The sequence below is a fragment of the Stegostoma tigrinum genome, chromosome 9 (assembly GCF_030684315.1).
Source record: "Stegostoma tigrinum isolate sSteTig4 chromosome 9, sSteTig4.hap1, whole genome shotgun sequence".
In the NCBI taxonomy this organism is placed as follows: Eukaryota; Metazoa; Chordata; class Chondrichthyes; order Orectolobiformes; family Stegostomatidae; genus Stegostoma; species Stegostoma tigrinum.
Window position 1 is genome coordinate 57,303,511 of NC_081362.1, and position 23,507 is coordinate 57,327,017.

The window sequence follows — 23,507 nt, forward strand, 5'->3', positions numbered from 1 at the left end:
GCAAACCAGAATATTGGGAAAGTTTTAAAAGCCAACAAAAAGAACAAAAATTAATCGAGTGAGAAAATGAGCAAGTAATATCAAAATAAAACACAAAAGCTTCTTTAAATATATAAAATTGAACCAAGAGGTCAAACTGAACATAGACCCTACATAGCTCCACAGGCGCTGGTATACTGTCATCAAGTCACCCTTCATTCATAGTGTCCTTGACACTCATCCAGTCCGCTCTAGGAGTGAACAGGATGTCTGACACTCTTGTTCGTATTTGTCAGCCAAGGCTCAGTGATCGGATCAGATTAACAGCTCCAATCAGGGAACTCATTTTCTGTAAGGTTCACCTGGCTGACCTTGTTACAATCACTACAGAGGCCTCAGAGAAAGAGACTAGGAAAATGATAAGCGAACCAGAAAATAGCAGAAGAGTTGAATTAATACTTTACATCAGTCTCCAAGGTAAATATCATTAACTACATTCCAAAAATACTTAAATAATTAATGGGCTCAGGAGTATGGGGGTGAGGAAGAAAATAAACACAATAAATAATGCTACAGAAAAGTACAGCAGAAACAAATGGAGCAAGAGGCCAATAAGTCTCCTGGATGCGATGGTTACAATCGAGGATTTCAAAGGAAGTAGCGATAGAGATAGTGGATGTAATCTTCCAACTGTGAAAGTACAAGAATCTCTGGAAAGTGGAGTTCGGTGCAAGAAAAAACAACAGTGAAATTTGACAGCTGACCTTGGGCAGACCTCATTATTAGAACTACTCACGGCTGGGAGTGTCAGGATTTCATTGATCAGTTAAGTATTTGTTTTTAAGACTTATACTGTTATAAATCTTGATTTTTATTTGTAAACATACAATAATGAAAAGGGTCAGGGCATTATTTTATGTTTTAGTGAGATCTCTCTCGGTAAATTTTTTAAAAATACAAAACATAGGTATTAAGTTATCCTAAAGCAATGTCTTTAGAGTAATAAGACTGCTATTTTCTGTGTATGTAGATTAAGGTGCAGAAATGGCGTTTAGCAGAGCAATGCACTCTTCTTGTCGAATGTGGGAGGTTGGGGAAAATTTCAAGGTTCCTGGTGGCTATGTCTGCAGGAAGTGTGTTTGGTTACAAATCCTATTGGATGGCATGAATTGGTTGGAGTTGCTGATACAGGCAATGAGGAATTTACAAGAACCGGAGGGTGTGATGGATGGCAGCTTCAGAAAGGTACAAAAACTGCAGATAGAGTCAGGTACACCTCTGGGAAAGGTAGGACCAGTAGACAGGTAGTACAGAATCTTCTGTGGCTATCCCCATCTTAAACAAGTATGCTGTTTTGGAAAATGTTTTGGGCTGATGGACTCTGAAGGGAATGTAGCACTGGCAGCCAGGTTTCTCTGAGACTGGCTCCACTGTAATCAGGAATATGTCAGGTTCCATGGAATTGATTGTGATATGGAACCCTACAGTCAGGGGCTAGACAGATATTTCTGCAGCTGACAATGAGACATCAAAATGGTATGTTGCATCCCTAGTGCCAGGGTCAAGGATGGCTTGGAGAGGCTCAGCAGATCACTATACATGTTGGTACAATGACATAGGAAGAGAAAGGGATGAAGTTCTGAAGACAGAATATAGAAAATTAGGCAAGAATAAAATGTGGGTCCTCAAGATAGTAATATCTGGATTACTCTTGGTGCCGCGTGCTAGTGAGAGTTGGAATAGGAGGATAGTGCAGATGAATGCATGGCTGAAGAATGGTGCAGGATTTCCATTTTTGGATCACTGGAATCTCTATTGGGGTAGAAGTGACCTATACAAGAAGGATGGTGTAGACCTAAACTGCAAAAGGGCCAATATCCTGATGGGAGATTAACTACTGTTACTTGGGAGGCTTTAAACTAGTAAGGTGGGGGTCACCCAAAGAGATTGTGAGAAAAGAGGCAAGTCTGAGGCTGACATGGTTGAGAAAGGAAGCAAATCAAATAGTCAAGGCAGACAATGGCAAGGCAGAAAATGAGGCAAGACTGATAAATTAAATTGCATTTACTTCAATGCAAGAGGTCTGACAGATTAGGCAGATGAACTCAGGGCATCGTTGGGAACATGAGGCTGGGATGTCAAAGCTATTACAAAGATGTATCTCAGGGGAAGAGCAGGACTGGCAGCTTAATGTTCTGGGCTTTAGATGCTTTAGGAAGGATAGAGAGGGAGGCAAGAGAGAAGAGCAAGTGGTACTTTTGGTTAGGGATAACATTACGGCCATACTTAGGGAGGATATTCCTGGGAGTACATCCAGTGAAGTTATTTGGGTGGAACAGAGGAATAAGAAAGGGATGATCTCACATTAATGGGATTGTACTGTAGGCTCACCATAACAGTCAGAGGGAAATTGAGAAGCAAATTTGTTAGGAGATTTCAGATATCTGTTACAATTATAGAGTTGTAATGGTATGGGATTTTAACTTTCCAAACATAGACTGGGATTGCCATAGTGTTAAGGGCTTGGATGGAAAGGCATTTGTTAAATGAGTACAAGAACATTTTCTTATTCAGTATATGGATAAACCTACTAGAGAAGAAGCAAAACTTGACCTTCTCTTTGGAAACAAGGCAGGGAAAGTGACTGAGGTGTCAGTGCGGGAGCATCTTGGGGCCAATGATCATAACACTTTCAGTTTTAAAATAATTATGGAAAAGGATAGACCTGATCTAAAAGTTAAAGCACTAAATTGGAGTAAGGCCAATTTTGTCAGTATTAGGCAAGAACTTTCAATGGTTGATTGGGAGAGGTGATTCAAAGATAAAAGGGTAGTTGGAAAGTGGGAGGCCTTCAAAACTGAGATAATGAGAGTCCAGAGGCATTATCTTCATGTCAGTGTGAAGGGCAAGGCTGGTAGATGTACGGAATGCCAGATGACTAGATAAATTGTGTGACCAAGAAAAAGAACAGGTGTATGGCAGGTTTAGATGGGCGAGATCAAGTTAATGCCTCAAGGGGTATAAGAGAAGTAGGAGAATACTCAAGAGGGAAATCAGGAGAGAAAAAGGAGAAATGAAAATGTTTTGGCCCCTTAGAACCCCTTAAGATCAACAAGGCAGGATATGGGTAAAGTATGAAAAGAATATTTTGCATCAATATTTATTTTAGAAAGGATATGGAAGAACTCGGAGAAGTAAACAGTTGATGTCTTGAAAATTACCCTTATTACAGAGGAGGAAGCACTGGGCATCTTAAAACCCATAAAAGTGGATAAATCTCTGGGACCTGATCAGGTGTACCCCAGATCCTTGTGGGAAGCTAGGGAAGTGATTGTTCAGCCCCTTGCTCAGATATTTGTTTTATCGATAGCCACAGGTGAGGTGCCAGAAGAGTGAAAGGTGGCTAATGTCGTGCCACTGTTTAAGAGTGGTAGCAAGGGAAAGCCAGGGAACTGTAGACTGGTATCTACAGTGGTGGGCAAGTTGTTGGAGGGGATACTGAGGAACAGGATATACATGTACTTGGAAAGGCAAGGACTGATGAGGGATAGTCAACATGGCTTTGTGCATGGGAAATAGTGTCTCACTAACTTGATTGAGCTTTTTGAAGAAGTGACAAAGAAGATGCATGAAGACTGAGCAATGGGCATTGTCTATTTGGACTTCAATGAAGCATTCAAACAGGTTCTGCATGGTAGACTCATTAGCAATGCTAGATCAGGTGGGATCCAGGTAGAGCAAGCCATTTGAATACAAAATTGGCTTGAAGGTAGGAAACGGAGGGTGGTGGTGGAGGGTTGTTTTTCAGACTGAAGTGCTATGACCAGCAGTGTGCCACGGGGATAAGTGCTGGGTTCATTGCTTTTTGCCATTTATATAAATGATTTGGATGTAAATATATGTAGAATGGTAAGTAAGTTCGCCGATGCCACCAGAATTGGTGGTGTGGTTGACAGTGAAGAAGGTTATTTCATAGTACAACAGGGCCTTAATCAGATGGACTGAGGAGTGGCAGATGGAGTTTAATTTAGATAAATGTGTGTGTTGCGCTTTGGTAAGACAAATCAGGGCAGGACTTATACACACTGTAGGGTCCAAGGAAGTGTTGCTGAACAAAGGGAACTTCGATTCACTGTTTCTTGAAGATGGTGTCATGGGTAGACAGGTTAGTGAAGAAGATATATGATACAAGATAACAAAGTGTGAAGCTGGATGAACACAGCAGGCCAGGGTCTAGGCCCAAAACGTCAGCTTTTGTGCTCCTGAGATGCTGCTTGGCCTGCTGTGTTCATCCAGCTTCTCACTTTGTTATCTTGGATTCTCCAGCATCTGCAGTTCCCATTATCACTCATCAAGATATATGATACACTTGCCTTTATTAGTCAGTGCATTGAGTATAGGAAATGGACTTACAAGCTGTGGTTGTACAGGGCATTGGTGAGGCCACTTTTAGACTACTGCTCAATTCTGGTCTCCCTGCTACAGGAAAGATGTTGTTAAAGTTGAAAAGGTGTAGAAAAGTTTTACAAACCTGGTATGGAGGGTTTGAGCTATAGCGAAAGGCTGATTGGGCTGGGGCTACTTTCCCTGGAGTGTCAAAGGCCGAAGGGGTGACCTTGTAGAGATTTGTAAAATCATGAGGAGCCTAGATAGGGTGAATAGCCAAGGATTTTTTTTTCCAGGGTAGCGGAGTCCAAAACCAGAGGGCTTAGGTTTAAATTGACAGGAAAAAAATATAAAAGTGACCTAAGGGGCAACCTTTTCACGCGGATGGTGGTGCGTTATGGAATGAATTGTCAGAGGAAATGGTGGAGACTGGTACAATTGCAACATTTAAAAGGCATCTGGATGGGGACATGAGTAGGAAGGCTTTGGAGGGATATGGGCCAAATTCTGGCATAAGAGACTAGATTAATTTAGGATATCTGGTCACCATGGATGATTTGGACGAAAGGTTCAGTTTCCATGCTGTACAACTCGATGACTCCAATCCTTAGACTCAGTAAAAATCCTAGAGGATTGAAAAACTGCAAAGGTAACACTTTTATTCAAAAGGGAATCAGAAATAGATAACTATAGGCCAGTAGGCTTAACATCTGTCATTGGCAAAGTGTTAGAACTTGTTATAAAAGATACAATGGCAGAGCATTTAGAAATATATAATATAACCAAATAGAGTCATCATGACGTTATGAAGGAAAATATCATACCTGATAAGTTTATTACAGCTCTTTGAGGAGGTAGTATTCAGGATAGATAATGGAGAACTAATAGATGTGATATATTTGGATTTCCAAAAGGCATTCAATTAGGTACTACACACAAGGCTCCTTAATAATAGTCCACAGTGTCGGCAGTAATATATTAGCATAAATGGAGAAATAGCTAGCTAACAGAATTAGAATGGCAACCTGTAACTAGTGAAGAAGTGTTGGGGTCACAATTATTTACAATGGGTATTAATGACTTAGATGAGGAAAAGTGAATATTCTATATTGCAGATGGTACAAAAATAAACAGGGAGGCAGGTAGTGAGAATGGCACAGAGAATCTACAAATGGAGAACTGGTAAGGATTTGGCAGATGGTATACAATGTGGGAAAATATGAAGTTAGGCACTTTAGCAAGAAGGACAGAAGATAAATGATTATTTCATATAAACAAGGAAAGACTACAGAGAACTTTATCACAGAGGGATTTGGGTGTCCTCATGCTTATATCACAAAATGCTAGTATCGAACTTCAGCAAGTAATATGGAAAACAAATGGAATATTGCCCTTTATTTCAAAGGAAATGACCAATAAAAATAGGATGGTCTTACTAAAACTGTATAAGACACAGGTCAGACCACAGCTAGAATACTGCGGGCAGTTTTGGTTCCCTTATTTAAGGAAAGATGCAATGGCTTGGGAGGCTGTTCAGATAGGTTCACTATTGACCCTGGGCATGGAGGGATTTTTTTTAAGAATGCGGACTTGTACTCATTGGAGTTTAGAAAAATATAAGGCACTTTTGGAAACATTTAAGAATTTTAGTGAACTTGAAAGGCTAGCTAGAAAGATGTTGTTTTTTCTTGTGAGGCAGTCTAGGACCAGGTGGTATTAACTCAGAATAAGGGGTTACCCACTTAAGACAAAGGTGAAGAAGATTATTTTCTCTGAACCAATCTGTAGAGTTCTTTACTGCAGCATGTTGTCATAGCTGGATCATTAAATACTTTTGGGGTTGAGATAGACATCTTTTAATCAGTAGGAGAATCTAGTGTCATGGGGATAAGGCAGGAATTTTCATTGACCATTCAAAAGCCTTCCACCTCCCAGCTACAGTCACTGTGCATACAACTCAGAAACGAACACACAAAAATAGTTTTGAAAAGTTGATTCCAATTTTTTGTTGATGCAGATTAAATAGAACTGTTGGATGAAATGATTTCTACTACGTATTTGGTTTTGATGTTTTATTTGCAGTGGTAGAGCAAGATTCATATTGGAACAATGAGAAGGAGACAGTACGTGACAGTGGTGACCAAGACTGAAGGACTGTTAATGCATTGCAGATGGGAAGGATAATTTAGAAGATCCACGCTTGAGTAAATAACTCCCTGTGAGTTCTGGAGTGTCAGGTGATTCTGTAAATAGTTTGCACTTGAGAAGCATTTAGGACAGTAATTTTAGAAGGGTATACCTTGTAGAGATTCAAAAGATGTGATTAAACAATGTCCAGTTGCTCAAGTAACAAGAATGACCAAAGAGAGCAAAGCTTATTTCTGAAAGGATTCTCTCTTGTTTCCAACTTTCAAGGCTTCCACTAGTTATATTTTCCTAAAACACCATTGTTTAGCCGTAATGACAGAGCTTCTTCTTTATTCCAATGGATGGGGCCAATTCCAGCTGTTCCTCTATTTGTGGCAGTCTTTTGCCCCTAGCTCTCAAGCTTCACTATTGAAATATGCACAATGTTTTGAGCGCTAGGAATATTACACAAATGTAGCTTTACTTTAAGTCCCAACAAATACTCTCCAATTAACCCGTAATTAGCTGCAGTCTTCATTTCTCATTTAGACCTTAAAGAAACTGTGGCTTGGGACACAACAACAGTAAGACAGTAGGTGTATCACTGAAGGATAACAATATATTGTGTTCACTAAGGGTTTCCTTTCTTCTTTTCTATTATTTGGTAGTCATTGCGCAAGGCTGAGTTAAGTTTGCCTCATCGTTTCTGTATCTTATTCATCTTGCTCGGGATATTAAAGTTATTTTAGGACAAAGAAAATTATGGTGACAATGCACCTCCAACTACATACTTTTTAAATGAGCATTATTGCCTCTTTCTTTTAACTCTATCAATATCAACAATTCTAATGTAGTTTCTGAGAATCTTGGAATCTATGTCATTTCAACCTTCAAAGATGTTTTTCAGTTAGCTCCACATTATCTCTTTCTCATGCACTTACTAAACTTCTCATCATTTCAGCTACAGCACCCCATTGTAACCATTTCCAACTTCTGTATCCCAGAACTAGTACACCAGTTGGCATTGAGAATCTAGATCACGTACATTCCACATACTCATTGAGGCCTCCCCATATACCACTTATTTAAGGAGGAGAAGGGAGAAACAAAATGAAGAAAAAAGGGGATTGTAGGTATGATCTTAGAAGAAATGTGATAGGACAATAGAAAAATATAAGGATAGCTAGATGAACAGGGATAGGAGGAGGCTCAGCTGGAGTATAAACTCTAGAAGAGCAAGTTAAGCTGAATGGCCTATTGCTGTGCTGCAAATTCTACTTATTTCTATGTCATGTAAGATAAGAGTACAACTTGGCTATCTATATGATCTTTCATTTCTAAAGACTGCAGGAAACTTCTGCCTGCTATAAAATATTACAACTGATTTTGTAATTGCTCATGAATTAAGTACTTACATTTAATACTGGTAGACATGCTTTTTGGCATAGATGAATCAACAATGGCTGAAATATATACAAACAAGAAAACAGTGAAAATTACATGAATTAATCTAATTGCGTGGTATTTACCCTTGATAGTAAACATTCATTTTCGTTATAATTCAGTTCTATGAATTGATGAAATGAAAAAAAGAAATGCACACACACATTTTAGAAAGAAATCTGAATGTATTTTAAATGTTCAGGTATTCAATTTATTTATCTAGAGCTACACAGACACTTCAGACTTAATAATTCAATAGCTATCATCAACTCTGAATCTTAATGTTAAAAAATGTGCTAGAATAGTCCAGTACAAGTGTGAATCAGTTTTTTTGACTCCACTGACACCTATCTGAAGAGGTAGATTTTAATGGCAGAAGTGATGTGTCAGATCTGTTCAATAATTGTAGTCTATCCAACACTTTTATATTAAAATGTCTCTACCACAGAAATATGCTTTAATTATTAACCAGTTGAATTTAGATATATCACAGAGAGGTTATAGCAATTTTGGCCTTTGGCAGGTTCATAGAAAAGACACTATGCAATATTGAACAACACAAGTTCTAATGCTGAGTTCTTAAACAAAAACATCCAATTTGTCTGCTGCTATCTTATTATTTAGGAGTATATAGTTAATAATACTTTTGGATATGCTAAAGGACAGCATAAAGGAAAAAAGGTGATGTTAAATTTAAATAAATATACAACATTATCGCAGAATCTCTCCTGATTAACCAATGTAATCAGAAAGAAGATCTAAATAGATCCAACAGAAATGCCCTAAACAGTCTTACCAAATTTTCCATGGTTCTTCTGGTCGTAATTATAGTGGACAACTATGGCAAGCTATGCAAAGAGTCTACTATTTCCAGGATAGGTTACCATACTTTGAGATGGCATCAAAGAGAAAAAGTTTTACTTATAAGTAGAAATCGAGTAACTGGTCTAATGCTGGTAACTTTGAGTTCTGAAGAGGGTTACTGGACCCGCAATGTTATTCTCTCCACAGGTGCTGCCAGGCATGTTCTTTTTTTTCCAGCAATTTCTGATTTTATATGTGGGTCTTCTTTTACTGAAAGCTCAGAATAGATGTTCAAATTTGTGGGGGTTTTGATAAAATAAATGTAAAAATACATTTATTGGTCTAAAAGTTATCAACTAGAGAACATAAATTTCAGAAGAATGAAGCTAGAGGTTACAAGAATTTTTTTAATGCAGTAAGTTGTAAGAACAGTGGAATAGTAGGACTGGACATAATGATTATAGAGAAATCCACATTAGCCTATTGAAAATTTTGGATAAACATACAAAGGGAAAAGGATAACTGTCTAGGAAAAGGGTGGAGGGAATAGAATTAAACAAGAAGCTCTTTTAGAGGAATGGGATGTGGGCTGAAAGGTTTCTATTGCAATATTCTATATTCTAAACTAAATAGCTGGTAATCTCATTTTCAAAATAGAGATTTTAGCCTCTGATAGAATTTTTTAAAAAATCAACTTATTTGTTATGTTTTGTCTGTTAAACCTCTGTCGCCATCACATCCTACAGTGGAACTTGAAGCTAGATGTAGGGATATCACCATGCCACAAGGCCCTGAGCAGAGTCTGTTATTCTAATGTTGGCATTAATTAATTTAAAATGGATCAGTTAATAAAGGCTTCAAAATAATATCAAACAGAAAATCCTTCATGGTCTCAGTCTTATTTTCTAATATAACCCTTTTGCCTGATTTAATGTTATGGTTGAAGGCCACTGTAGAACAAATATTTGTGGCGGATTTTAAATTTCAATGGTGATTATTAAATGTGCTTTCAATGGAGTATAAAATGGGGAAGGTATATAATTGGCAAATAAACTGTTTACCTGTTACAACCTATTAGTCAATGTTAAAATCAATTCAGTACTCTCAAATATTCACTTACAGATGTTTAAATTTTGCACATTGAGTTACACTACTCCTTTCTGATATGGAAAAAGTTGGTACAAAAAATTGAAGATATTTTTGCATCGCTCTAGCAAATACTTTATCCTTGTAGCATTAGGTATGAATATTTGTGTCACATTAGCAAAATTAAAAAAATTCTTCATAATGTCTGTTGTTTGCTTAATACATAGCCACAAATGACAATTAAGCATAGGCATCTATATTTTAACTATGATACCTTTGGCTGATTGTAGACTCTTGTAATGCATAGCCAAGTGATCTTGAATAATAAACTGTGTGGATAGCTTGCAGGATGATCCCAAGCAAAATGCTGAAAAAACAAAGCAATCCACATTGATCATTGTTCTTCACCAATCTATTGATTAAAGGTTGCCTAATGAGATTGTTTTGAAGCCTATTTCATATAATTTGAAGCCAATTACCTTTTATTATTTTCTGTGTAGAAAGAATTATGGGCTAAACATTCCCACATAATGGTAAACTGTCATTTTTATCAAGTTTCTTGGAGGGCTAAAGGGTTTTCTCATGCTATGATTCTACCTACACCACTATAACTTCCTATCACACTGTTATGATGCCCTTACATCTGAAAGGGCACCACAATCTGATTTGCCCACTCATGGTTGCTGGAAGTACTCATCACTGATGGGATCCCTAGTTCAGGCATCATCTTTAAATGTACACTCAGTCAAGCATTGTCAGGCCAGCTGCCCTGCATGGGTTCATAGCATTTGCCTTGGACAAGGTAGATCAGGGGAAACTGACACTAGGCTTTGCAGACAGGGACCTAGGTCTTGGCAATGGGGTAGTGTATCAGAGGGTTGTTCTCTTCCCTCAGGACCAGCAGAGGGGTCCACATCACCAGACCCTGCCTGCCTGTTTCAAGGTTGTCACCTGGGTCAGTGTGGTCTCAACCGTCTCGAGGAATATCCAGCAACAAAAGAGGAAGGTCAATGACCTTTTCTGTGCTGCCAAAGCAAGTGCCACCATTGTCTCGGCTCCCTCAGACCCACTCTACTTTTGCTACAGCATCCACTTCCCACCAAGATTCATACTGTGCAACTCTCACTATTGCATGTAACATTTTCCCTCACTTGCTCTTCCCCACCTAACTGTCCCATAATATTAACTCTCTGTGCTGCCAGCTCACTTATTTGGGACATCTCAACCCCCATGCTCCATCTACGGCAGTACTGACAGCCACCCACTTTTATCTTACTCAATCCCTTCCTTTCTCTCATTCCAGGAGAATCTGGATCACAACAGAAGAAAAAGGGCCTAGATATGTGGTGGAATGCCTAGTATCTAGGTCCTCACCCCTACAAGGAGAGAAGCTTAATGCTGACTGCCCTGATTTGCCAAACTGTTTGTGATCAAGCCTCTAGACTGATAACGGAGACTGCCCTTAACGTATTGTACCAGAACCCCTGAATAAAGTGTGATACCTGTGACATGACTGAGGACTACTCCTGTTAGATTTTTGAAGCACATGTAACATATAGTGCTGGCACATGTTGCATATGTGAGATTAACCTGGCATGTTGCTGTACTGCAACATGTCCATTCCCTTGGCTTGTGACCACTGAAAATCATGACAAGCTTCCTAGCATTGTGTCCGCCCTAAAAAGCAAGTCAATATTGTGAGTCTGTTGCCTCTGTCTGAGGAGGCAAAGTGCTGAAAGCAAAGCAAGCAGAGATTCAATGAGCATTCTGACAAGTGTTAAGTGAATGGGTGCTAAAAAAGCAAGCAATTAATCCCGAATTTCAGCTTGGTCCAATCAGTGAACTGGGACCCTGCATGCAAAGTACCCTTGCAGCAGTATTCCAATGATAGATGCCAGTGCACTCCAAAGTGCAGTGTGGCAGTGCAGAAGCGAATATAAATGAACCGGAGATGTGCCATGATGGTTTAGAGAGGCTGGCATGTGCTGATGGTAGTGTCTGTGGATGTGCAGTGCATGTGGCTGCTGTTCATGCAGCATATCCTGAAATGTTGGTGCTGAGTGTCAAAGATGGAGGTCTGAAGGATCAAGTAGTGAGCTAGAGTCACCAGATATCCACGCTGACTTGCATTTCAGAAATTCTTGACAAGTAGTTTCTATCTGGCAGGTGGAGATTAGGTAAAATTGAGGCTGATAATGAGCAATAATCCCAGTTAATGGACCTCTTGCCACTTAGTAATGACAATCTCATCTTGATGTCTGGAACTTAGTCCGAAAATGCAACTTATTGCTCCTGATGTCAAGAGAGGCCTCACTTGATATCTTGTGCGATTCTCTCACATTTCTCACTATCATTCTGAGTCAGGAGAAATTTCACTCCATATCACAGTTAGCCATGTGCACTGATGTACAATTTAATATTTCAAATGTATGACACCATTGAAACTAACAAATTTTTATTTCACATACACTGAATGCTTCTATAAATTATGCATATTAATTAAATCTATGAGTTCAAATTGTTTGATTTCAGTGGGACTCTAAAAGATGACATCAAATTTGTGAAGAAATTGTTCATTTTAACTTGTAGTGCCGTAGTGAATCATTCCCTCTTCCGAGAAAATGAGTTTTTATATGGAGGGGCAATTGGAGTACTTGCATATTCAATTTATGGTAAGTAAAATTGACACTCTTCATTGAATATTTTCTGCAAACAAGCCAGATTGTTAGTTTGCAATCATGGGTTATCTTATTTGAAATTTTAAATCTGGTTTTGTTGAAGATAGGAGACAATATATGGTTGCAGCTGTGACATAGCCAAAATGTGCAATAAGGATTCTGTGTTACTGGCTATGGGTCACTGCCATTTAACTAAACAGTGGACAATGGGAAATGTCATATTGTACAGAATATGAGATACACTTAAGACAGCACTGCTAACTGAAAAGACAAGATAATATCTTGTTGAAAAATTTGTAAATTACACCTCGTTGAACGTCTTCTGAAAATGTATGCAAAATCACTATATTTCCTTTACCTACATACTTTTTTGACTTCTGAAAAGGCTGTCAAATTAATCAAGTTCACAAGCTGTCATCATCCTTCATGGGTTATGTACTAACTTCATCCAAAATTATGGACTTTGGAAGTAAAGCACGTACAAAATATGAACTCTCTGCATTTCCTTGACTATTTTCACTGTTTACAAGAATTATGTACCATTTACAAATCTTCAGTCTGTTCTTCTGAAAGGATTTTTCAACATTATGCAATCTAATGTTAATCACTAGATGTGAAATACTCCAGTCAGAATGTTATTTCAACAAACCATACATACACAATAACTATGACTCACCGTTATATACATTTGAAGACTTATCTGAAGGAGCTAAAAGCCAAATGTTACAAATTTAAACAGTTTCCTTTTTGGTAAAAACAAAAGCAAATTGAGCAAAATTTAAAAGAAAAGAAACTCAAAACAGCTCACTAGTACGATGCAAACAGAAAGCAAGTGAGTAGATCAAAATGAGCATTACTTCTGGTGGAAATAATGCGCCAACCACCCTACCCTGAAACCCAGAGTCCAATGGCCTCTAAAAGCTTTAAGCATGCCATCAGATACTATGCATTCCTTCTTCAAAGACACATGTGTAAGTGCATAACTGCAAAAGATGGGGAGGACGTCAGGAATGATCATACCCTCCACAATTCTACTGCCAATGTATGGACCTATTAATGGCTACTTTAGCTTGGTCCAAGTGCAGTCACATGGGGAGGTCCGTCAGGCTTCTCCACACCAGCTGTCCAAAGATCAGGAGCCATCCCCACCCTTCCGAACCATTTCCGTCCACCATCAGTGATAATGGGAACTGCAGGTGCTGGAGAATCCAAGATAACAAAGTGCGGAGCTGGATGAACACAGCAGGCCAAGCAGCATCTCAGGAGTGTGCTCCTGAGATGCTGCTTGGCCTGCTGTGTTCATCCAGCTCCACACTTTGTTACCTCCGTCCACCATCACCCTCCTTTAGCTGGTCGAACTCATCCTCACATTGAACAACTTCTCCTTTAATTCCTCTCACTTTCTTCAGGTCAAAGGTCTGGTCATGGGTACTGTCATGGGCTCCAGATTTACCTGTCTCTTTGTGAGGTACAAGGAACCTTCCTTGTTCCAGTCCTACTCTGGCCCCCATCCACAGCCCTTTCTCCAGTACATCAATTACCTCATCACTACTGCCACTCGTGTCCAGAATTGAAAATGTGTATTAATTTTACTTCCAACTTGTGTGGCGCAAGTTTCATGTGACCCATCTCTGACTCCTCCCTTCCTTTCTTCAACATCTGTTACAAACTCACTCACTCACATTGTTACGTGGACTATACATATTCACACCCGTAAAGACTTCATTCCATTCTCCCACTGTCTCCGTTTCCATTGCAATGTTCTGTCCACATTCTTCCTCAACTGAGGTTTACCCACTGCTGTGACTGACAGACCTTCATCTGTGTTCAATCTACCTCCCGCACTTCAGCCCTCATCCCTTCTCATCCCATCAACACTGATAGGGCCCTCACTTACCACCACATCAGCATCTAAAGATCATTTGCCACCATTTCTGCTATCTCCAGTGGGATGCCACCATCAGTAGTATATTCCCCTCCCCTCCCTGTCAGCCTTCTGCTGGAACCGTTCCCTCCGGGACACCTTGGTCTGCTCCTCCCCACACCCCACAGCACTTTCACATGCAACCGCAGGAGGAGCAAGACCCACTTGTTTACTTCCTCACTCCTCTCCTAGACACATCTTCTGGGTGGAAGATAATTCAATCCAGTCTGCTGTATTCGCTGCTCACGATGTGCTCTCCTTTGCTTTGGGGTGTCGAAACAGACTGGGTGACCGCTTTGCAGAAAACTTATGGTTATTCATAAAAATGAAACTGAGCTTCTTTTTGCCAGCCATTTCAACACACCAGTTCCTTGTCCAAAATTACTGCCTCAGGCTTGCTGTGGTGCTCCAGTGAAGATCGATGCAAACTGGAAGAACAGTATCTCTCATTGAATTTGGAACCTGCAGCCTTCAAGACTCAAAAATAAGTTTTACAATTTTGGTGCCTGAACACCTTCTTTCTTGTCCTCCCCTCCACCTGCACACAAAGCCTTGTCATCACATGGGCTTCTACCACAACCACCCCATTGTCCCCATTGACAGCTATTGATTCTTCTATGCTGACCATTACCCATTATTTTGTCTCCAAACTGTTGTTTTCTTTCTCTGGGCTCTTTCTCCATCCATTGTTTACTCTTCCCCCTATGCCAGCATCAACACACATACAAACCTTTTCAAGCCACAGTCATTTTGAAGAGGGGTTTGTTTTTTCTCCATAGATTCTGCCAGACCTGCTGAGTTTCTCCAACAATTTCTGTTTTTGTTTCAGATTTCCAGCATCTGCAGTTCGAAAGCCGCGAAATTCTTCTACACCATTACCTTTGTCAACTCCTTGTGGTCATGGAGTTCTACTCTTTAGGTAAAAATATTTACTAGGTCTCCAACTAATCGAAGACAAAGAGTGAGGAGCAAATATGCGAGCAATCATAGATCCTCAAGAACAAAAAAGTAACTTCAGGTGGACGAGTGGGGATCTAGCAAACATTAAATTAAAACAAAAACTGGCAACAAAAAAGGTAATGGAGCAATGGATGATGCTTGGAGACAGAAGTGTTATAGAACAGGATGTGGTTAGAATATATAATGCGACTGTGATGTTTCCTATGGATCAAGCTGCTGACAAAATATCAGTAGAAGAGTGGATGGCGGAGGTAATGAATGAGTTGAAAATTGAATGGCAGTATGCTGTGGAAGTTTGGCTATGCTTAAGAATAGATAAGTCACCTGGTATGGAGGGTTTGATCCCAGTTCGCTGTAGGAAGGCACTGAAGGGCCTGCTATAATTGTCCAATCATCCCTAGGCATAGTGAAGATGCCAGAGGATTGCAGGGCAACAAATGTCATATACTTCTTCAAGAAAGGGGTGACACGGTGGCTCAGTGATTGGCATTTTTGCCTCACAGTACCAGAGACCCAGGTTCAATTCCAGCCTCAGCGATTGTCTGTGTGGAGTTCCTACATTCTCCCCGTGTCTGCGTGGGTTTCCTTCTGATGCTCTGGTTTCCTCCCACAGTCCAAAGATGTGTAGGTTAGGTGGGTTACCCATGCTAAATTGCCCATAAGTGTCCAGGGATGTGCTTCTGGGTAGGTTAGCCGTGGGAAATGCAGGGTTACAGGGATGGGTGGAAGGGATAGATGGGTGGGTTTGGGTGTGATACTCTTTGGAGGATTGATGTGGACTTGATGGGCCAAATGGCCTACTTCCACACTGTATGAATTCCATGATTCTCCGAAAGGATATAAAGATACTCCTAGTAACTGAAGTTCCGTCAAATTAACATCAGTGGTATGAAAGGCTTGAGGAACAATAGGAAACAGATCATCAGGTGTGAGGTAATGACAGTCAGCCTCAATTTGTAAAATGCAATTTTTGCTTGACAGTTGCATTTTTGATGAATTAACAGACAACATTGATGAAAGAATGAAATGACATTAACCATATGAAACTTGAGACACATTTTAACCATGGTGCACAGAACAGTCAGTTGAAAGAAGTCAAGACTTTTGAAACAAGAGAGTCGATGTCAGCTTTGATAAAATATGGCCTAAGGATAGAAAATAATAAGTTGTGGGAAATAGTTATTTTTAAGACTAAAGGATGGTAAGCTTTGGTATTCCCCAAGGGTCAGTACGAGGGCCACTGCACCTGGGTGGTGGAATACAGAGTAGAATTTTGAATTGTGGTAATATTTGTGGCAAACAGTGGGGTCCATATCAATTGACTGCACCATGAAATAGATAGGCAGGCAGTATGGGCTGCAGCTAGAAGACAGAATTTAATTCAGAGAATGAGTCTTGAGACACCTACTGATCTCTGTCTTGAACCTGATCAATGATTGAGATTTCACTGCCTTCTGGGTTAAGGATTTCCAAAGATTCATGACTTTCCAAGTGAAGATATTTCCTCTCAGATGCAAAAGGCCTGCCCTCATCGTGAGACTGCGCCCTGGTTCTAGAGTCACCAGCCAGGGGAAGCATTCTATCTATCTTCACCCTGTCACTCCTTGCAAGAATTTTGTGAGTTTCATGTTACATAATTTCCATCCCTACAGAACTGCATTCAATCTCTTCACAGTTGATGGATCTGCACAAAGCCCTCCAAGGTAATCAACTCTCTGTCAGTTTAGTTCCCTCCTTATGGAAAATTAATCAATTCCTCTCTGTAAATGCTCCGTTCAGATTAGCAATCCATCATGGGAGAACACAGGTGGGAAGATGCCTTCACAAAACTAATATCTATTTGAATCGTAACGAACTAATGCAGACAATTTGTTCTGCCTGTTGTTCTCACTGATGGTCTAACATTAATGATAACGCTTTTTACTTAGTGAATAAACAACTTTCATGGGCACTACAAACTTTAAATGAATTTTAATGGTACATTAATTTCTTGATAGAATTTAACATTACTTTCCTCCAATGACGATCAATGACTCCTCACTATCAACATTCTGGGATTAACACTAACCAGAAATTGAACTAGAGTAGTGATATCAACTTTGTGGCCACTACAGTAGGTCGGAGGTTGAATGTCCTGCAGTGAATAACTCACTTGCTACTTCCCAAAGCCTGTCCACCATCTACAAGGCACGAGTGAGGAGTGTGATGGAATACTCCCCATTCGCCTTGGATGCGTGCAGCTCCAACAACATGGAGGAAGCTTGACACCATCCGGAAAAATAGCATATTTGATTGACACCACATCTACAAACATTCAGTCTCTCTACCACCTGATGCTCAGTTGCAGCAAACAGTACCATTTACAAAATGCACTGCAGGAATTCACCAATGATTCTTAGACAGCATTTCTAACCACACAACTGCTACCATCCATAAGGACAAGGGCAGCAGATTCATGGGAAGACCACCACCTGCAAGTTCCCCTCTAAAGCACTCACCATCCAGAACTGGAAATCCATTACCTCAGTGTTATTGGGTCATGATCCTGGAACTTGTTCCCTAGTGGCATTGTGGATGTAACTACACCAAACGGATTTCAGAAATTCAAGAAGGCTATGTACCTTCTGCATCACTACCTTCTCTAGTAACTAGAGATGGGCAACAATGCTGGAACAGCCAGTGAAGCCCACATTCTGTGAGTGAATAAAACAAAAAGTATTACATTATATTTTTATATGCATATTAAATTAAAAATTTAACTGTTGCAAAGACTAGTATAGATGAGCCATTGTTCTGCTTAAGAACAATAACTCATCAATTGAGGCACACAGATTAATTGCTAAATAATAGCTACCAGTCATTTCAGGTCATCTTTGCTGCCTTTGAAAGTTAAAGAAAGCATTCACAATCTTATTATTTCCTGTTCTCTGAAATTTTTAAGAAGAAGCATGTATAACCTTAGGCTGTTTCAATGTGCTTTACAATAATTGAATTCATTTTGAAGCATAGTCAAAGTAGGCAAACACAACAGGCAATGTCTGCCCAATAATGTCTGGCAAACAGCAGTGAGATGCGTGAACAAATAATCTGCACTTAATGCAGTCTTTGGGATGGATATTACCCTGGCCATCTAGAAAATCACCCCGACATTCTTCGAATTTATCATTAGATCTTTTATATCCACATGAGACCTCAATTCAATGTCTCATTTAATGTCTCAGTGTCACACTAAAGTGCCAATCCACATCATCCACTTGAGTCTTAGATAGAATCTAAACACTTTGACTCAGAGGCATGAATATAATCACTGAGCAATGGTTAACTTTTCATAATTGAACAGTTTTCATCAATTTGCAAGTACAGACTGAGGCAGCAATTTGTAATCTCTGGATTTATATCTTGTTGGCATTGTGTGGGAGAGAGTAATAGAAATACAGCAGCCACTGAAGTTTATTGTTTATTACACTTGTTTTATTTGATGTATTTACAGAAGGTGGCACAAGTTTCATTTCAGAGTAGACAGCAATCTAGGACTAAAAACAATGAGGAAATTAATATCAACAGATAAAAAGAATTGGACAAAGCAAGGGACTAAAATCTGATAAATCCCCAGGACCTAATGGCCTATACTCTAGTGTTCCAAACAGGATAAATTCAGAGATAATAAATGCACTGGCTGTTATTTTCCTAAATTCCTTGGATTTGGAAGTGGTTCCATCAGATTAAAAGTTGAAAAATATTGTATCACGTTTCAAGAAAGGAGGCAGGGAGAAAACACGCGACTACAACTCAGTTAATCTATCAATTATTCTGATAATGGCTATTACTAAGGAAGTTTTAACAGTATGCTTAGAAAGGTGTAATATACTTAAAACAGGTCACCATGATTTTACTAAAGGAAAATCCTTTTTTGACAATTTTCTCAGAGTTTTTTTAGGATTTAACCAGTAAGAAAAATAAATGGGAACTAACAGATGTAGTATACCTTGATTTCTAAAAGGCATTTCATTGGATGCTGAACAGAGATTGATAAACAAGACAAGGGCTCATCATGCTGGGGGTAATATATTTGTATGGACAAAGGATTGGTTACACTATAGGAAGCAGTGAATTATAGAAACAAGATATTTTCAAGTTGGCGGGATGTGACTAGTGGGGTAATTTGAGGAATGGTGCTGGGGCCTGACCTATTTGCAATCTGCATTAACTTACATGTAGAGACACACAGTAATGTATCAAAGTTTCCTAATGACACAATGCTAGGTGGAAAGGCAAAGTAAAGAACAACGTGAAAGGTAAAGAGGTTGCAAGGTGAGTGGATAACAAGATAGCAAATAGATTATAATGTAGGGAAATGTTGTTATTCATTTTAGTTATGAGAATGGGAGAATTTCTTTTCAGAAAGGTGTGTAACTTGTAAATATAGATGCTCAAAAGACTTAGGTATGCTCGGACAAGGTATGCAAAATGATAACAGGCAGGTACAGCAAGCTTTTCGGAAGGCAAATGGCAAACACAAGTTCCCATTATTTCAAGGGGGGATTGAATGGAGGAATAAAGAAACCTTTTGGCAAGTTTATAGTGTTTTGCTGAGGCCACATTTGGTGCACTGTCTTTGGTTTCGATTTCCACATTTAATTGAATATATCTTTGCACTGAAAGCTGTACAATGAGGGTTCACTAAATTAGTCCCTGGGATTAAAGATTTGTCCTATAATGAGAAGCTGCAAAAATTGGGTCATATGTGCTGGAGTTTGGAATAGTGAGAGGCAATCTTACTAAATTGTACATGATTCTGAAGGGGCTTCATATGGTAGGTGCTGGGAGATTGTTTCCACCAGTCAGGCAATTTAAAAAGCAGGGATACCGACTCAGAATTATTTAACACTGAGATGCAAAGGAATTACTTTTCTTAAAGGGTTAGAAAGTTTTGGAATACTCTGCCCCAGAGGGTTGTGGAGTCTCCATCATTGATTAGGATCAAGGCAGTGACGGATAGATTTCTAACCTCTCAGGGAATCAAGGACAATGGAGAGTAGGCTGATAAGTGGAGTTGAAGCACAATATCAGTGATGATAGTATTGAATGGCAACGCAAGCTCAGGGGAATAAACGGTTACTGCTGCTTCCATTTTTAATGTTGGATGGAAACAAGCAACTCACTTGTCAGACAAAAGTTTACAAAATGAATTGTCTCAGCAATTCATAAAGTATACACAGTGTTACACAAAGATGCATCACTCATTTCAGTGCACAGCATGTTTTCGTCTTGCAGTGATTCTTGAGGTCTCTGAGTAAGTGAAAACAGTTGCAAGAAATAAACCATTATGAGCGAATGCTCACATAATTTCCAAGAAATGAGATTAAATTAAGCTTTTAATGAACATGCAAATACATAAAACATATTAACATATCTTCATATTTGCTGGAGATTGTAAGGATTATAGAAGATCAGATACAAATATTACCACAAGGTTATGCCTGTAGTCACATTTTTATATTGCTCAGCAAAAATATTTATTTTCATATAATTCAATTGAGATTGGGAAATTTACTGGAATTTGAAGGCAGAAAACATAATAAAACAGGGTCTTTCTGGGTGCTTTCAATTGAGAAAGATTGGAGTTCAGTATTGTACCCCTGAGTCAAAAGTTTGTGAGTTCACAGTTCCATTCTAGAGACTTAGGCACAAAACTCTAGGCTGAAAATCCAGCATAGCACTGAAGGGTTGATGCATGATTGGGATGCCTCCTTTCAACCTGTGGCTTTAAACTAGAGATAATGGGAACTGCAGATGCTGGAGAATTCCAAGATAATAAAATGTGAGGCTGGATGAACACAGCAGGCCAAGCAGCATCTCAGGAGCACAAAAGCTGACGTTTCGGGCCTAGACCCTTCATCAGAGAAGGGTCTAGGCCCGAAACGTCAGCTTTTGTGCTCCTGAGATGCTGCTTGGCCTGCTGTGTTCATCCAGCCTCACATTTTATTAGCTTTAAACTAGAGTCCCTGTTTACATTTTTTTGGTGAACATAAAGATTTCACAGCTCTATTCTAAAGAGAAGTTGAGAACTTTACCCCAGCATTTTGGCCAATATTTGTCCTTTCATGAACATCATTTAAAAAACGAGTCGTTGGTCATTGTCTCTTCAGTCTGTGGGGACTTTCCTCTGTGTAAAACCAGCTGCTGTGTTCTCTCTATTACATGAGTCTACTTCGCAATATTTAACTAACTGTAAAACAGATTGAGATACTATAAAATGCACCATGTAAATGCAAATATTTCTTCGTTATTCCTAACCTAAACATTCAACCATTCTATATTAGAGGTCTAAAAGATTAAGAAAGGGTTCATAAGTTTGGTATTTACAAATTTGATTTCTTTGTGAAATGAACTGAATGCTCATTATGAGCACTCCTAGCTCACATTATATTGAACAAAAATATGTACCACAGCAAAAAAACCCCCAAAGAACAGTGGATGCAGGAAATCAGAAACAAGAACAAAACCAGAAATTGCTGGAAAAACTCAGTAGGTCTGGCAGCATCTGTGGAGAGAAATCAGAATTAATGTTTCAAGTCCAGTGACGCTTCTTCAGAGCTGGACTACAGTAAGGTACTGCAGTAATTTGGTGCCTGAAGGGAGAGTTCCTATACACTATAAAATATCACTTTGTTGTGGAATTGTTATTGCATTCACTGCAGTTGGAATGTTAATTGCGTTGGACTTATATAGACAGCTTAGTCATTTTTATATGGATACGTAGCTGGTTTCAAATCCCATCTGCTCCAGAGATTTGTCACACCCTCCAACAGGTTGACTCAAAATGCCTAGGCCCTGAATGACATGGATTATGCCAAGAAATGTGAGTAAATTGTGTGAGAAGTCAGGTGAGGTGGCCTTTCTCAATGTCGAAAAGAACTTGCAGTTTCGAAAAGAGTTCAAGGTATTGAGATGAGAGTCTCACGAGGAAATAGTGAGATGCATATTAATACAGATTTTGCCTATTAATAGTCTCATTAACACTGAACCTTGCCTCATTAATATGCACATTTTTGTCTTCAGAGAACAACAACTCCTGACATGAAAGTCAAAATGGGTACCTGGTGACTTCATCTAGTCACTTACACCACTAGACCATCATCTTGAACACCCAGCGACATGTCCAAGGCATGTTCCAGTGCATTAGCTGCACACACCTCATGCCAACAAATCTTGGAATTGAACAATTGGAGTCTCTCAGACCCTCATGGCACCTCTCCAAGCACACGAGCACCTGCACTTACACTTCTGCTGTATGGACACTCAGTGTACAAGGACACACCCAGCTCACATACTAGATCAGGCTGCATCCCAGGGCTGCTCCATTGCCCTCTTAGCTTTCACTTACTTCACGCCTCAATGCATTCTCACAGCATCCTTGCCTGGCCTCTTAGTACAGAGACACACTGCTTGTCTTGCTGGTCAGCAGTCTTTTACCAACAGGGCAAACATTTTGGCATATAGGATGTTGCTACGTCACTCTCATACCTGCACTATCTACCAGGAACTTACACGGCAAACACACTGCATGTACCTTAAGCAAAATTAAGTCTGAAGGGAGCGATCTTCAGTGTAGTCCATGGAGGCTTGCATCAGACAGAGTGTCCAGGTGCAATAAGTCAAGAAAGCATCCAAAATCAGACCACGGGCTTTGTCACAGTCAGGATAGTCTTGATCCAGGAGTCTGTGCCTCCGTAGTCAGGGAGTAGGTCAGTGCTGTGCTTCCATAAAGGACTGTCCAGGGCCTAGGACTAACACAGTTGGGGTGATGTTCATGCATCAGGCAGGGGTACGGGCACTTCCTGTCTGGGGCTCTCCAGCTAGGTTGTTTGGGTGATTGGCTGCAGTTAGTTTGACATGTCCATCCAAGGGAGGCAAGGGGTAAGAAGGGTCAGAAGAGAAAGGGACTACTGCTGTGGGAAAGAAATTAGGGCTGGGGTGCAGGAGAGATGACAAACTTGAAGGGAGCAATTGTACATGTAAGGGTAGGAGATATTAAAACATGGATGAGAGTAATGTCACATGGGAAAGGGGTCACTGACAGTAAGGGTCACCCTGTCTTCCAAGGGGAACAGCGCATG

At 39.7% G+C, this 23,507-nt stretch overlaps 1 protein-coding gene across 3 annotated transcripts in view; it reads right to left on the reverse strand.

The window, feature by feature from the left end:
• The window catches only part of LOC125454750 (spermatogenesis-associated protein 7-like), a 159,201-nt gene that overhangs the window by 122,383 nt on the left and 13,311 nt on the right, over positions 1 to 23,507 (reverse strand). For 2 of the 3 annotated variants that reach the window (XM_048535902.2, XM_048535903.2), the window contains exons 3-4: positions 10,100 to 10,192; positions 7,908 to 7,955 (exon numbers count right to left, since the gene is read on the reverse strand). The exons of the other annotated variant lie outside the window; for it this stretch is intronic. In XM_048535902.2, the coding sequence (XP_048391859.1) occupies positions 7,908 to 7,955; positions 10,100 to 10,192 (141 nt within the window). The remainder of the gene's footprint in view (positions 1 to 7,907; positions 7,956 to 10,099; positions 10,193 to 23,507) is intronic. 3 annotated transcript variants of the gene reach the window in all.